Source organism: Rhinoderma darwinii, unplaced genomic scaffold (assembly GCF_050947455.1).
Source record: "Rhinoderma darwinii isolate aRhiDar2 unplaced genomic scaffold, aRhiDar2.hap1 Scaffold_3925, whole genome shotgun sequence".
Classification (NCBI taxonomy): Eukaryota; Metazoa; Chordata; class Amphibia; order Anura; family Rhinodermatidae; genus Rhinoderma; species Rhinoderma darwinii.
Window position 1 is genome coordinate 13,654 of NW_027463544.1, and position 15,013 is coordinate 28,666.

Sequence of the window (15,013 nt, forward strand, 5' to 3'; positions counted from 1 at the left end):
ATGCCCAGCTAGTGAAAGTATTAAACACGCCCCGATGTACGCACCTAATACACGCCCACTTGGACTTTTAAACACACCCACTTGGACTTTTGCAAGCCTCATTTGCATAAATACGAAAATGGTCATAACTTGGCCAAAAATGCTCGTTTTTTTAAAATAAAAACGTTACTGTAATCTACATTGCAGCGCCGATCACAGGCAATAGCAGATAGGGGTGCAAAATCTGGTGACAGAGCCTCTTTAAGTTATGACAATTCTCAGAGAAACGTAACCCCTACTGCACCGGCCCACAACCCGTATATCCCCTGGTCACAGCGACAACCCAACCAGATGGTGTAAATTAAATTGGGCAACCATGCCACACCCCCAACGTGTAACCGCCCCGCCCGTCCATACACAGAACCTCGCGGGGTCGGCCAATTATGTAATGTATATGGGATGAACCAACCCTCCCGCTGGCACGGTGGATTTCAAGATGGGCACGGGGCAGTACATGGCCGCAGGTTATTTCCCTCCACATAGAAATTAATAACTCCTGTAGTGTGACCAGGACCCCAACAACTCACAGTAAAGCCCCCTGACGTTCGTCCCCCCCCCCCCCCCCACTGATCAGCAGACCCCAATAATAATGGGAGGGAGGGATTAGATTGCGGGTTACAGGGATGATGGGAGTTATACTTTGTGTTGAGGATTCCTCCCCTCTGTCGTAGTCGGTAACGTTCACACTGAGCAGCCGGACAATAAAAGACACTGGAGACTCCGATATTGTTTGTCGTTCCTTCATTGAACACTACATTTCCATCATTCTCTCCATCATTTGTTCTGTTTACGTTTCCTGTTTGGGTTTCAGGGGTTCCACATGTAACAGACTCATTGGCGCGCCCCCATAGCGTACGGTACCGGCAGCAGCATCAGGCGAACAATGTCAGCATCCGCTCCGAGTCCAAGGTAATAACACCACAGCGGCGCCGGTGAACCAGAAATATCCAGAGTGACCCCCACACCGCCCAGGGGGTCACAGCAGCAGGTTGGGAACCCCCACAAGTTCTTGTACAAAATCAATTTGGTCCCAAAGTAGAACAAGAAACATCATAATTCTCCCAAAATAAAGTTACAGACACACGAGTCACCCACGGACAGACGTATAAAAGAGAACGGAACCAGAACCAGCATGGCGGACGCAGGCAGGGCCCCTGCTGAGCGACAATTACATCACCGTGATTGGAGGTATAGGAGGCAGCGCAGACCCGGAATGGAGACATACGCCCCCGATTGCCCTGAAGATGCAGCACATAAGTTAAAAATCCACGTAAAAAAATAGAATATAAAAAAATAAAACTGCCCGCGGCCTCAGCCAGTCCACACGCCACACGCGCTCAGCCTCACATAGTGGACTCCTTCTCCGAGGGGCTGCAGCCGTCCACCACACAGACATCCTTCTTCAGGAGGGGGTTGCCCTCCGGCTGATCCTCATTCACCACCTGTACGGACATTAAAGTCACGTCATCAAAACTGGGCTTCGCAGTCCGGTCACTGTACACCTGGAGGAGGCCGGCGCCAAACGCATCTCCTTCTACATTCAGCACCGTACACGTGCGATCACTGGAGAAAGCAACAAACATGGAGTCAGTATAATGACCGGGCAGAACAGACGGCAACTCAAACCAGGAGGAGACAGATAGATGCAGCCGATACAAACGTATACATAATCTACACAAAACAATGCAGTCACTGTGTACATACAGATCCTGAGTTATATCCTGTATTATACTCCAGAGCTGCACTCACTATTCTGCTGGTGGAGTCACTGTGTACATACATTACATTACTTATCCTGTACTGATCCTGAGTTATATCCTGTATTATACTCCAGAGCTGCACTCACTATTCTGCTGGTGGAGTCACTGTGTACATACATTACATTACTTATCCTGTACTGATCCTGAGTTATATCCTGTATTATACTCCAGAGCTGCACTCACTATTCTGCTGGTGGAGTCACTGTGTACATACATTACATTACTTATCCTGTACTGATCCGATCCTGATTTACATTCTATATTATACGCCAGAGCTGCACTCACTATTCTGCTGGTGGAGTCACTGTGCACATACATTACATTACTTATCCTGTACTGATCCGGAGTTACATCCTGTATTATACTCCAGAGCTGCACTCACTATTCTGCTGGTGAAGTCACTGTGTACATACATTACATTACTTATCCTGTACTGATCCTGAGTTATATCCTGTATTATACTCCAGAGCTGCACTCACTATTCTGCTGGTGGAGTCACTGTGTACATACATTACATTACTTATCCTGTACTGATCCTGAGTTACATCCTGTATTATACTCCAGAGCTGCACTCACTATTCTGCTGGTGGAGTCACTGTGTACATACATTACATTACTTATCCTGTACTGATCCTGAGTTACATCCTGTATTATACTCCAGATCTGCACTCACTATTCTGCTGGTGGAGTCACTGTGTACATACATTACATTACTTATCCTGTACTGATCCTGAGTTATATCCTGTATTATACTCCAGAGCTGCACTCACTATTCTGCTGGTGGAGTCACTGTGTACATACATTACATTACTTATCCTGTACTGATCCTGAGTTATATCCTGTATTATACTCCAGAGCTGCACTCACTATTCTGCTGGTGGAGTCACTGTGTACATACATTACATTACTTATCCTGTACTGATCCTGAGTTACATCCTGTATTATACTCCAGAGCTGCACTCACTATTCTGCTGGTGGAGTCACTGTGTACATACATTACATTACTTATCCTGTACTGATCCTGAGTTATATCCTGTATTATACTCCAGAGCTGCACTCACTATTCTGCTGGTGGAGTCACTGTGCACATACATTTCATTACTTATCCTGTACTGATCCTGAGTTACATCCTGTATTATACTCCAGAGCTGCACTCACTATTCTGCTGGTGGAGTCACTGTGTACATACATTACATTACTTATCCTGTACTGATCCTGAGTTATATCCTGTATTATACTCCAGAGCTGCACTCACTATTCTGCTGGTGGAGTCACTGTGTACATACATTACATTACTTATCCTGTACTGATCCTGAGTTACATCCTGTATTATACTCCAGAGCTGCACTCACTATTCTGCTGGTGGAGTCACTGTGTACATACATTACATTACTTATCCTGTACTGATCCTGAGTTATATCCTGTATTATACTCCAGAGCTGCACTCACTATTCTGCTGGTGGAGTCACTGTGTACATACATTACATTACTGATCCTGTACTGATCCTGAGTTATATCCTGTATTATACTCCAGAGCTGCACTCACTATTCTGCTGGTGGAGTCACTGTGTACATACATTACATTACTGATCCTGTACTGATCCTGAGTTATATCCTGTATTATACTCCAGAGCTGCACTCACTATTCTGCTGGTGGAGTCACTGTGTACATACATTACATTACTGATCCTGTACTGATCCTGAGTTATATCCTGTATTATACTCCAGAGCTGCACTCACTATTCTGCTGGTGGAGTCACTGTGTACATACATTACATTACTGATCCTGTACTGATCCTGAGTTATATCCTGTATTATACTCCAGAGCTGCACTCACTATTCTGCTGGTGGAGTCACTGTGTACATACATTACATTACTGATCCTGTACTGATCCTGAGTTATATCCTGTATTATACTCCAGAGCTGTACTCACTATTCTGCTGGAGGAGTCACTGTGTACATACATTACTTATCCTGTACTGATCCTGAGTTACATCCTGTATTATACTCCAGAGCTGCACTCACTATTCTGCTGGTGGAGTCACTGTGTACATACAGTACATTACTTATCCTGTACTGATCCTGAGTTATATCCTGTATTATACTCCAGAGCTGCACTCACTATTCTGCTGGTGGAGTCACTGTGTACATACATTACTTATCCTGTACTCATCCTGAGTTATATCCTGTATTATACTCCAGAGCTGCACTCACTATTCTGCTGGTGGAGTCACTGTGTACATACATTACATTACTTATCCTGTACTGATCCTGAGTTACATCCTGTATTATACTCCAGAGCTGCACTCACTATTCTGCTGGTGGTCACTGTGTACATACATTACATTACTTATCCTGTACTGATCCTGAGTTACATCCTGTATTATACTCCAGAGCTGCACTCACTATTCTGCTGGTGGTCACTGTGTACATACATTGTGGGGGGCAGTTTGTGACGGATATAAACGTTACACTAAAACATTTAACAATCTACACAACAACTTCGTGGTTATGGATAAGAAACATTGTTTGAGAAGTCTCTTAGTTCTGCCCATGATGGATATAAATGGTGACCTGGTTGTGGGTGACATTACGGACAGAGCGCTCCTGTACTGACTGTTTCCTCTGGTCAATGATTCCACAATCGGGATCTCATGTTACTCGTTATCTGGGGAGGACTCCGGGATCTGTCCTGGGACGTTACGCTTTAGAATTGGCGCTGGGAATTCGCTTACTCTAGTGCAATTATTACTTCTTACCTTGGAGATCACAGATAACTGGACATATGATGGGGGCCGATACTCCGACCCAGGACACTCCTCGCACCAGGCACCAGGGGTACACGCCTCCGTTTTTGAGGTGCCCAGATGGCCCTGGCACCAGAGATCTATTACTTCCACACCCTCCCCCACCCTCTGCTGCCCCAGCTACTCGCACCCTTGGTCCAAAAATAGAAGACTATTAGAAAAGACCCCCTAAAACATCACGGTTACAAAATGCAAATAATCCCCGTCAGTGTGAACGATCGGAGTCATTGTGAGGATGATGGGGGTTGTATCTGACGCTGCTGAACACTAGTGACTGGACGGGCGCACTGCAGAAATATTCACACCCCTGAAAACCAATGAAGATTCTGTAAAGTTTCCAGTGAGACCCCAGTAATATGGCGCCCGGTTACAGCAGCCGCTCCCGGCATCCGACCTCGGGCACAAACCTCGTTACTTCCCCACAAAAGAGCCAATTACCATAAACATGGCGGCCACCAAGAGCCGATACTTACACCAACCAATCCACGGCCAGGATGAGAGAGATGTCATTAGTGGGAAGCCCCACCGCCTCTAGAATGATAGCGAGTGTCAGCACGCCACCCGCCGGGATCCCTGCAGCCCCCACGCTGGACGCTGTGGCCGTCACCCTGAGCGAGAGACAAGGGGAGGAGTCAGCGAGAGACAAGGGGAGGAGTCAGCGAGAGAAGCTGCGTCCGCTCATGGCACTTACAGGATGGTGATGATCTGGATGAAGTTCAAGTCAAAGCTGTTGAGCTGCGCAATGAAGACGGCGGCTACGCACTGGAATAACGCCGCTCCATCCATGTTCACTGTGGCGCCGATCGGGAGGATAAATCTGCTGATCTGTTTGGACACTCCATTTTTTTCTTCCACACATTTCATCATCAGTGGGAGGGTGGCCGAGCTGAAGGAAGAGCCGAGACATTAACCCTGCAGTTCCCAGCAGAATACTCAAAACCAACAACACCGCACAATGAACGAAAACCACAACAGATCCGCCACCTCATCACACAGGACACAAAAATAATGTATACCACAACTAGTACTGATCCTGAGTTATATATATCCTGTATTATACTCCAGAGCTGCACTCACTATTCTGCTGGTGGAGTCACTGTGTACATACATTACATTACTTATCCTGTACTGATCCTGAGTTATATCCTGTATTATACTCCAGAGCTGCACTCACTCTTCTGCTGGAGGAGTCACTGTGTACATACATTACATTACTTATCCTGTACTGATCCTGAGTTATATCCTGTATTATACTCCAGAGCTGCACTCACTATTCTGCTGGTGGAGTCACTGTGTACATACATTACATTACTTATCCTGTACTGATCCTGAGTTACATCCTGTATTATACTCCAGAGCTGCACTCACTATTCTGCTGGTGGAGTCACTGTGTACATACATTACTTATCCTGTACTGATCCTGAGTTATATCCTGTATTATACTCCAGAGCTGCACTCACTATTCTGCTGGTGGAGTCACTGTGTACATACATTACATTACTTATCCTGTATTGATCCTGAGTTATATCCTGTATTATACTCCAGAGCTGCACTCACTATTCTGCTGGTGGAGTCACTGTGTACATATATTACATGATTTATCCTGTAATGATCCTGAGTTACATCCTGTATTATACTCCAGAGCTGCACTCACTATTCTGCTGGTGGAGTCACTGTGTACATACATTACTTATCCTGTACTGATCCTGAGTTATATCCTGTATTATACTCCAGAGCTGCACTCACTATTCTGCTGGTGGAGTCACTGTGTATACATTACATTACTTATCCTGTACTGATCCGGAGTTATATCCTGTATTATACTCCAGAGCTGCACTCACTATTCTGCTGGTGGAGTCACTGTGTACATACATTACATTACTTATCCTGTACTGATCCGGAGTTATATCCTGTATTATACTCCAGAGCTGCACTCACTATTCTGCTGGTGGAGTCACTGTGTATACATTACATTACTTATCCTGTACTGATCCAGAGTTATATCCTGTATTATACTCCAGAGCTGCACTCACTATTCTGCTGGTGGAGTCACTGTGTACATACATTACTTATCCTGTACTGATCCGGAGTTACATCCTGTATTATACTCCAGAGCTGCACTCACTATTCTGCTGGAGGAGTCACTGTGTACATACATTACTTATCCTGTACTGATCCTGAGTTATATCCTGTATTATACACCAGAGCTGCACTCACTATTCTGCTGGTGGAGTCACTGTGTACACACATTACATTACTTATCCTGTACTGATCCTGAGTTACATCCTGTATTATACTCCAGAGCTGCACTCACTATTCTGCTGGTGGAGTCACTGTGTACATACATTACATTACTTATCCTGTACTGATCCTGAGTTACATCCTGTATTATACTCCAGAGCTGCACTCACTATTCTGCTGCTGGAGTCACTGTGTATACATTACATTACTTATCCTGTACTGATCCTGAGTTATATCCTGTATTATACTCCAGAGCTGCACTCACTATTCTGCTGGTGGAGTCACTGTACATACATTACATTACTTATCCTGTACTGATCCTGAGATACATCCTGTATTATACTCCAGAGCTGCACTCACTATTCTGCTGGTGGAGTCACTGTGTACATACATTACATTACTTATCCTGTACTGATCCTGAGTTATATCCTGTATTATACTCCAGAGCTGCACTCACTATTCTGCTGGTGGAGTCACTGTGTACATACATTACATATCCTGTACTGATCCTGAGTTACATCCTGTATTATACTCCAGAGCTGCACTCACTATTCTGCTGGTGGAGTCACTGTGTACATACATTACATTACTTATCCTGTACTGATCCTGAGTTACATCCTGTATTATACTCCAGAGCTGCACTCACTATTCTGCTGGTGGAGTCACTGTGTACATACATTACATTACTTATCCTGTACTGATCCTGAGTTATATCCTGTATTATACTCCAGAGCAGCACTCACTATTCTGCTGGTGGAGTCACTGTGTACATACATTACATTACTTATCCTGTACTGATCCGGAGTTACATCCTGTATTATACTCCAGAGCTGCACTCACTATTCTGCTGGTGGTGTCACTGTGTACATACATTACATTACTTATCCTGTATTGATCCTGAGTTACATCCTGTATTATACTCCAGAGCTGTACTCACTATCCTGCTGGTGGAGTCACTGTGTACGTACATTACATTACTTATCCTGTACTGATCCTGAGTTATATCCTGTATTATACTCCAGAGCTGCACTCACTATTCTGCTGGTGGAGTCAGTGTGTACATACATTACATTACTTATCCTGTACTGATCCTGAGTTACATCCTGTATTATACTCCAGAGCTGCAGTCACTATTCTGCTGGTGGAGTCACTGTGTATATACATTACTTATCCTGTATTATACTCCAGAGCTGCACTCACTATTCTGCTGGTGGAGTCACTGTGTACATACATTACATTACTTATCCTGTACTGATCCTGAGTTACATCCTGTATTATACTCCAGAGCTGCATTCACTATTCTGCTGGTGGAGTCACTGTGTACATACATTACTTATCCTGTACTGATCCTGAGTTATATCCTGTATTATACTCCAGAGCTGTACTCACTATTCTGCTGGTGGAGTCTCTGTGTACATACATTACATTACTTATCCTGTACTGATCCTGAGTTATATCCTGTATTATACTCCAGAGCTGCAGTCACTATTCTGCTGGTGGAGTCACTGTGTACATACATTACATTACTTATCCTGTACTGATCCTGAGTTATATCCTGTATTATACTCCAGAGCTGCACTCACTATTCTGCTGGTGGAGTCACTGTGTACATACATTACTTATCCTGTACTGATCCTGAGTTACATCCTGTATTATACTCCAGAGCTGCACTCACTATTCTGCTGGTGGAGTCACTGTGTACATACATTACATTACTGATCCTGAGTTACATCCTGTATTATACTCCAGAGCTGCACTCACTATTCTGCTGGAGGAGTCACTGTGTACATACATTACATTACTTATCCTGTACTGATCCTGAGTTATATCCTGTATTATACTCCAGAGCTGCACTCACTATACTGCTGGTGGAGTCACTGTGTACATACATTACATTACTTATCCTGCACTGATCCTGAGTTACATCCTGTATTATACTCCAGAGCTGCACTCACTATTCTGCTGGTGGAGTCACTGTGTACATACATTACATTACTTATCCTGCACTGATCCTGAGTTACATCCTGTATTATACTCCAGAGCTGCACTCACTATTCTGCTGGTGGAGTCACTATGTACATACATTACTTATCCTGTACTGATCCTGAGTTATATCCTGTATTATACTCCAGAGCTGCACTCACTATTCTGCTGGAGGAGTCACTGTGTACATACATTACATTACTTATCCTGTACTGATCCTGAGTTATATCCTGTATTATACTCCAGAGCTGCACTCACTATACTGCTGGTGGAGTCACTGTGTACATACATTACATTACTTATCCTGCACTGATCCTGAGTTACATCCTGTATTATACTCCAGAGCTGCACTCACTATTCTGCTGGTGGAGTCACTGTGTACATACATTACATTACTTATCCTGCACTGATCCTGAGTTACATCCTGTATTATACTCCAGAGCTGCACTCACTATTCTGCTGGTGGAGTCACTGTGTACATACATTACATTACTTATCCTGCACTGATCCTGAGTTACATCCTGTATTATACTCCAGAGCTGCCCTCACTATTCTGCTGGTGGAGTCACTGTGTACATACATTACATTACTTATCCTGTACTGATCCTGAGTTATATCCTGTATTATACTCCAGAGCTGCACTCACTATACTGCTGGTGGAGTCTTACATCTGTATGTAACATTGTGCGCATATCACCTTTAGCCCCTCCCCCTACCTAGAAGACGTTCCGAAGGCCGTGGCCAGAGCAGTGACGATCCCCCACAGGAAACGGTACGGGTTCTTCCGGGTGAACGCGAAGTAGATGAGCGGCAGGATGATGAGGCCGTGGATGACGTGACCCACGATGCAGCAGCAGATGTACTTTCCCAGGCTGGTGAAGAGCAGGATCACGTCCTTCATCTCCACGATCTTCCCGGCCACCAGGAACATGATACCGAGCGGCGCGTACCTGGCGAGTGACGGCAATGTTAGCGGGCGGCGGTCATTCTGTGTCTCCTGCGCGGCTGCCACGGTCGCGGCTCTTACCACATGATCCAGGTCACCAGCACCATCGTGGCTTCATTGAAGGAGTTAAAGAACTTAATGAGAATTTCGCCCTCTTCGCCCAACTTCCGCAGCGCCACCCCGAAGACGATGGCGAAGACCACCAGGCCCAGGATGTTCATGCCCTCCACCTCCTGACCATAGGGCACCTAGGACGACACAAACCATGAGGTCCGGGCGGCAGGAGACCACGCCGGAGGCCGGCGGCCGCGGTGCTCACCTTAATGTCCGTCCTGTTCACCAGGCCGTGCGCGCTGACGTTATCCTGGGAAGAATTAGCGGCCTCCGTCCTATAGGAGGTGGAATACTGCAAGAGAAACGCACAATGACTGCGCTGACCGACGCCATGACACGTCACACGGGGGAGGGGACAACCAGCAGACACTCACCGACTGGAAGGCGGCCGACACCAAGTTCGAAGGGAAGATGTTTCTGTGGAGACAAGAAAAAAAAAAAGTCAGCGGAGAATACAAAATGGACGCCGGCGCACGTCACGTGACAATATAAGCCGCTGTGCGCCTCACCCCTCCCCCACACCGCAACACTCCCGGCCGCCATTGTAGTGTCATCTATAGATACACGGACGACTCACTGGACGAAAAGATGGCGCAGAAAGCTGGACAGGGAATGGTTAATAATCGTATACGCGGTTCTGTGCGCGCCGCTGTGATCCGATATCTGCGCCGTTACTCCGACACATTCCGGTCAGGTTTATAATGTCCCCCACGCACATCCTGCCGATAACCAAGCGCCTGGTCACGTGTAATGTGGGACAGCGGCGGAGATACCGCGCCATTCTTAATAACAACAGGATACAGGGCGACAGAACGTGTCACGCGGCTGTACGATACCGCTGCGATAACGGATCCTGCGCACTCAGGACGCCGCGGGGGAGGGGGACATCCAGGGAGAAGCAGACGGAACCTCCACGTGTAAACACCGGCCATGATGACGCACACGAGAGAAACAAAGCTGCTGCTGACGTCACACGGGGCGGACCAGTGATGTCATAACAGAACCACGCCCCTCCCCACGTGTCACTTATCACACAATCCGCTGTCAACATTGCATCAGCCCCAACTGAACGCGCGCGGCGGGGCAGGAGGGGGCGCGCGGCACAGAACCCCCCATACACGGTGCAGGATACAACGGGCTGCGCGGACAGATCTCCGCTCCGGTGTGAGAGGAAAATCAAAGACCCCGAAACCGAACTCCACATAGAACAGGCGGACACGAGCGTCACAGCCCCCAATATCACCCGGCTGTCCCCTCAGACCTCCGCGCTCCTCTGTGGCCCCTGACTCACCGCACGAGATCCAGAAACGAGTCCACCACCTCCTTCGCCTCCGGGGGACCTTCTCCTTCCCCGCGCTGGGTCTGTGCCCCGTCCCCGGGTCGGATGAGCAGCGCCAGGCAGACGCCGAGGCCGGAGGCGAGCAGCGTGGTGACGAGGAAGAACAGCATGGCCCATCCGCCGAGCTTCCCCAGGGCTGCGGGCTGCAGGGAGGCGGCTCCGGACACCAGGCTGCACACCACCAGCGGCAGGATGATCATCTTCAGCAGCCGCAGCAGCAGCTCCCCGGGGAACGAGAAGCGGGAGATCTGCGCCTCATCCAGATCCAGCGGCCGCACCGCCATCCCCAGCGCCGCTCCCAGCAGCACCCCGGCCACCGTCAGCAGCACCAGAGCATTATCGCGGAGCAGGCGGCGGGAGCGGGCGCAGCAGGAGGGGGGGGCCTCCGGGGACCGGTGCAGGCCGGGGGGTACCGGGGGCTCGGCGGCGTCTCCGTTACACTCCTTCATGATGCCGGGCCACGTGTCTCTAAACCGGATGTTTCTACACTGAGTGCGGGACTGTCAGCGGCCGCTCTTATACGGGGGGGCGGGGCTGCTCTTATACGGGGGGGGCGGGGCCGCTCTTATACCGGGGGGCGGGGCCGCTCTTATACCAGGGGGCGGGGCCGCTCTTATACCAGGGGGCGGGGCCGCTGTCACCTGCTGACGCTACATGTGGAAAACGTGGTTCATAGACCAGAGGGGGGGTGTCTGGTACATTAGCATAGCCACGCCTCCATTAAAGGGACCGCTGCACTAGCTTAGTAACATCGTCGTTGATGAGAGTCACATGTCACTGCGCTGAGAACATGACCTGGAACCAGGGCCGGCCTTAGGATAGATGGCGCCCCGTGCGAAATTATCTTCCGGCGCCAATCATTAAAAAAAAAATAATGCCCCCATACAGTATAATAATAATATTTAAGGTGTAGCAAAACGTTTGGGAAACTTCTGACCGGTCATAGTGAGATATAATAGAGACATGTCAGATGTTTGGGGGGGGGGGGGGTCCGAGCACTGAGACCCCACCAATCGCTAGAACGAAGCAGCTGAAGGTCTCGTGTGAGCTCCGACGCTTCCTGTCTGTTCGGCTTTTCCCAGAAATAAATGGATCGGTGACCGGAGTCAATAGAAAGTCTGAGCCCCTCCTCCGATACATCGGCTTTCCGGAAAAAGCCGAACAGACAGGAAGTGTCGGAGCTCACACGAGACCTTCAGCTGCTTCGTTCTAGCGATTGGTGGGGGTCTCAATGCTCGGACCCCCCCCCCCCCCAAACCAAACTTCTGTCATGTCTCAAACGTTTAGCAACAGTTTAATAATATAATATATTACAACCCCTTCAAGGACACAGTATTATGCCCCATGTAGTACCCCCACACAGTATCATGTCTGTTTAGTGCCCCCCTGTAGACAGTGCCATACAGCCCCCCACCCTTGTAGACAGTGCCATACAGCCCCCCACCCTTGTAGACAGTGCCATAGAGCCCCCCACCCTTGTAGACAGTGCCATACAGCTCCCCCTTGTAGACAGTGCCATACAGCCCCCCCCCACCTCCCCCTTGTAGACAGTGCCATAAAGCCCCCCACCTCCCCCTTGTACAGTGCCATACAGCCCCCCACCCTTGTAGACAGTGCCATACAGCCCCCCCTTGTACCCCTTGTAGACAGTGCCATACAGCCCCACCCCCTTGTAGACAGTGCCATACAGCCCCCCCACCTCCCCCTTGTAGACAGTGCCATAAAGCCCCCCACCTCCCCCTTGTACAGTGCCATACAGCCCCCCACCCTTGTAGACAGTGCCATACAGCCCCCCCTTGTACCCCTTGTAGACAGTGCCATACAGCCCCCACCCTTGTAGACAGTGCCATACAGCCCTCCCTTGTACCCCTTGTAGACTGTGCCATACAGCCCCCCACCCTTGTAGACAGTGCCATACAGCCCCCCCTTGTACCCCTTGTAGACTGTGCCATACAGCCCCACCCCCTTGTAGACAGTACCATACAGCCCTCCCTTGTAGCCAGTGCCAAACAGCCCCCCCCCCCCTTGTAGACAGTGCCATACAGCCCCCCACCCTTGTAGACAGTGCCATACAGCCCCTCACCCTTGTAGACAGTGCCATACAGCCCCCCACCCTTATAGACAGTGCCATACAGCCCCCCACCCTTATAGATAGTGCCATACAGCCCCCCACCCTTGTAGACAGTGCCATACAGCCCCCACCCTTGTAGACAGTGCCATACAGCCCCACACCCTTGTAGACAGTGCCATCCAGTCCCCCACCCTTGTAGACAGTGCCATACAGCCCCCACCCTTGCAGACAGTGCCATACAGGCCCCAAACCTTGTAGACAGTGCCATACAGCCCCCCACCCTTATAGACAGTGCTATACAGCCCCCCACCCTTGTAGACAGTGCCATACAGCCCCCCACCCTTGTAGACAGTGCCATAGAGCCCCCCACCCTTGTAGACAGTGCCATACAGCTCCCCCTTGTAGACAGTGCCATAAAGCCCCCCACCTCCCCCTTGTACAGTGCCATACAGCCCCCCACCCTTGTAGACAGTGCCATACAGCCCCCCCTTGTAGACAGTGCCATACAGCCCCCCCTTGTAGACAGTGCCATACAGCCCCACCCCCTTGTAGACAGTGCCATACAGCCCCCACCCTTGTAGACAGTGCCATACAGCCACCTCCCCCTTGTAGACTGTGCCATACAGCCCCACCCCCTTGTAGACAGTACCATACAGCCCCCCCTTGTAGACAGTGCCAAACAGCCCCCCCCTTGTAGACTGTGCCATACAGCCCCCCACCCTTGTAGACCGTGCCATACAGCCCCTCACCCTTGTAGACAGTGCCATACAGCCCCCCACCCTTATAGACAGTGCCATACAGCCCCCCACCCTTATAGATAGTGCCATACAGCCCCCCACCCTTGTAGACAGTGCCATACAGTCCCCACCCTTGTAGACAGTGCCATACAGCCCCCACCCTTGTAGACAGTGCCATACAGCCCCACACCCTTGTAGACAGTGCCATCCAGTCCCCCACCCTTGTAGACAGTGCCATACAGCCCCCACCCTTGCAGACAGTGCCATACAGGCCCCAAACCTTGTAGACAGTGCCATACAGCCCCCCACCCTTATAGACAGTGCTATACAGCCCCCCACCCTTGTAGACAGTGCCATACAGCCCCCCACCCTTGTAGACAGTGCCATAGAGCCCCCCACCCTTGTAGACAGTGCCATACAGCTCCCCCTTGTAGACAGTGCCATAAAGCCCCCCACCTCCCCCTTGTACAGTGCCATACAGCCCCCCACCCTTGTAGACAGTGCCATACAGCCCCCCCTTGTAGACAGTGCCATACAGCCCCCCCTTGTAGACAGTGCCATACAGCCCCACCCCCTTGTAGACAGTGCCATACAGCCCCCACCCTTGTAGACAGTGCCATACAGCCACCTCCCCCTTGTAGACTGTGCCATACAGCCCCACCCCCTTGTAGACAGTACCATACAGCCCCCCCTTGTAGACAGTGCCAAACAGCCCCCCCCTTGTAGACTGTGCCATACAGCCCCCCACCCTTGTAGACAGTGCCATACAGCCCCTCACCCTTGTAGACAGTGCCATACAGCCCCCCACCCTTATAGACAGTGCCATACAGCCCCCCACCCTTATAGATAGTGCCATACAGCCCCCCACCCTTGTAGACAGTGCCATACAGTCCCCACCCTTGTAGACAGTGCCATACAGCCCCCACCCTTGTAGACAGTGCCATCCAGTCCCCCACCCTTGTAGACAGTGCCATA

General features: G+C 49.6%; 1 protein-coding gene across 2 annotated transcripts; it reads right to left on the bottom strand.

Moving 5' to 3' along the window:
- Positions 1-763: 763 nt before the first annotated feature.
- Positions 764-11,756, bottom strand: SLC1A5 (solute carrier family 1 member 5). Of its 2 annotated transcripts, none has more exons than XM_075848389.1 (8): positions 11,183-11,756; positions 10,266-10,308; positions 10,097-10,183; positions 9,859-10,025; positions 9,548-9,781; positions 5,299-5,493; positions 5,081-5,215; positions 764-1,602 (listed from the first exon to the last, which is right to left on the bottom strand). In XM_075848389.1, the coding sequence occupies exons 1-8, from the start codon at positions 11,677-11,679 to the stop codon at positions 1,383-1,385; spliced, it is 1,578 nt and encodes a 525-aa protein (XP_075704504.1). In that variant the 5' UTR covers positions 11,680-11,756; the 3' UTR covers positions 764-1,382. The 2 variants fall into 2 exon arrangements, with proteins under 2 accessions (XP_075704504.1, XP_075704505.1); XM_075848390.1 differs by lacking the exon at positions 11,183-11,756 and adding an exon at positions 10,469-10,547.
- Positions 11,757-15,013: the final 3,257 nt, after the last annotated feature.

Coding starts and splice junctions, on each gene's coding strand:
- SLC1A5 (XM_075848389.1), bottom strand. CDS start 11,679: ATGAAGGAGTGTAACGGAGACGCCGCCGAGCCCCCGGTACCCCCCGGC. Junction 9,782..9,858: donor CTGGTGACCTGGATCATGTG/GTAAGAGCCGCG, acceptor GTCACTCGCCAG/GTACGCGCCGCTCGGTATCA. Junction 5,216..5,298: donor ATCCAGATCATCACCATCCT/GTAAGTGCCATG, acceptor TCTCTCGCTCAG/GGTGACGGCCACAGCGTCCA.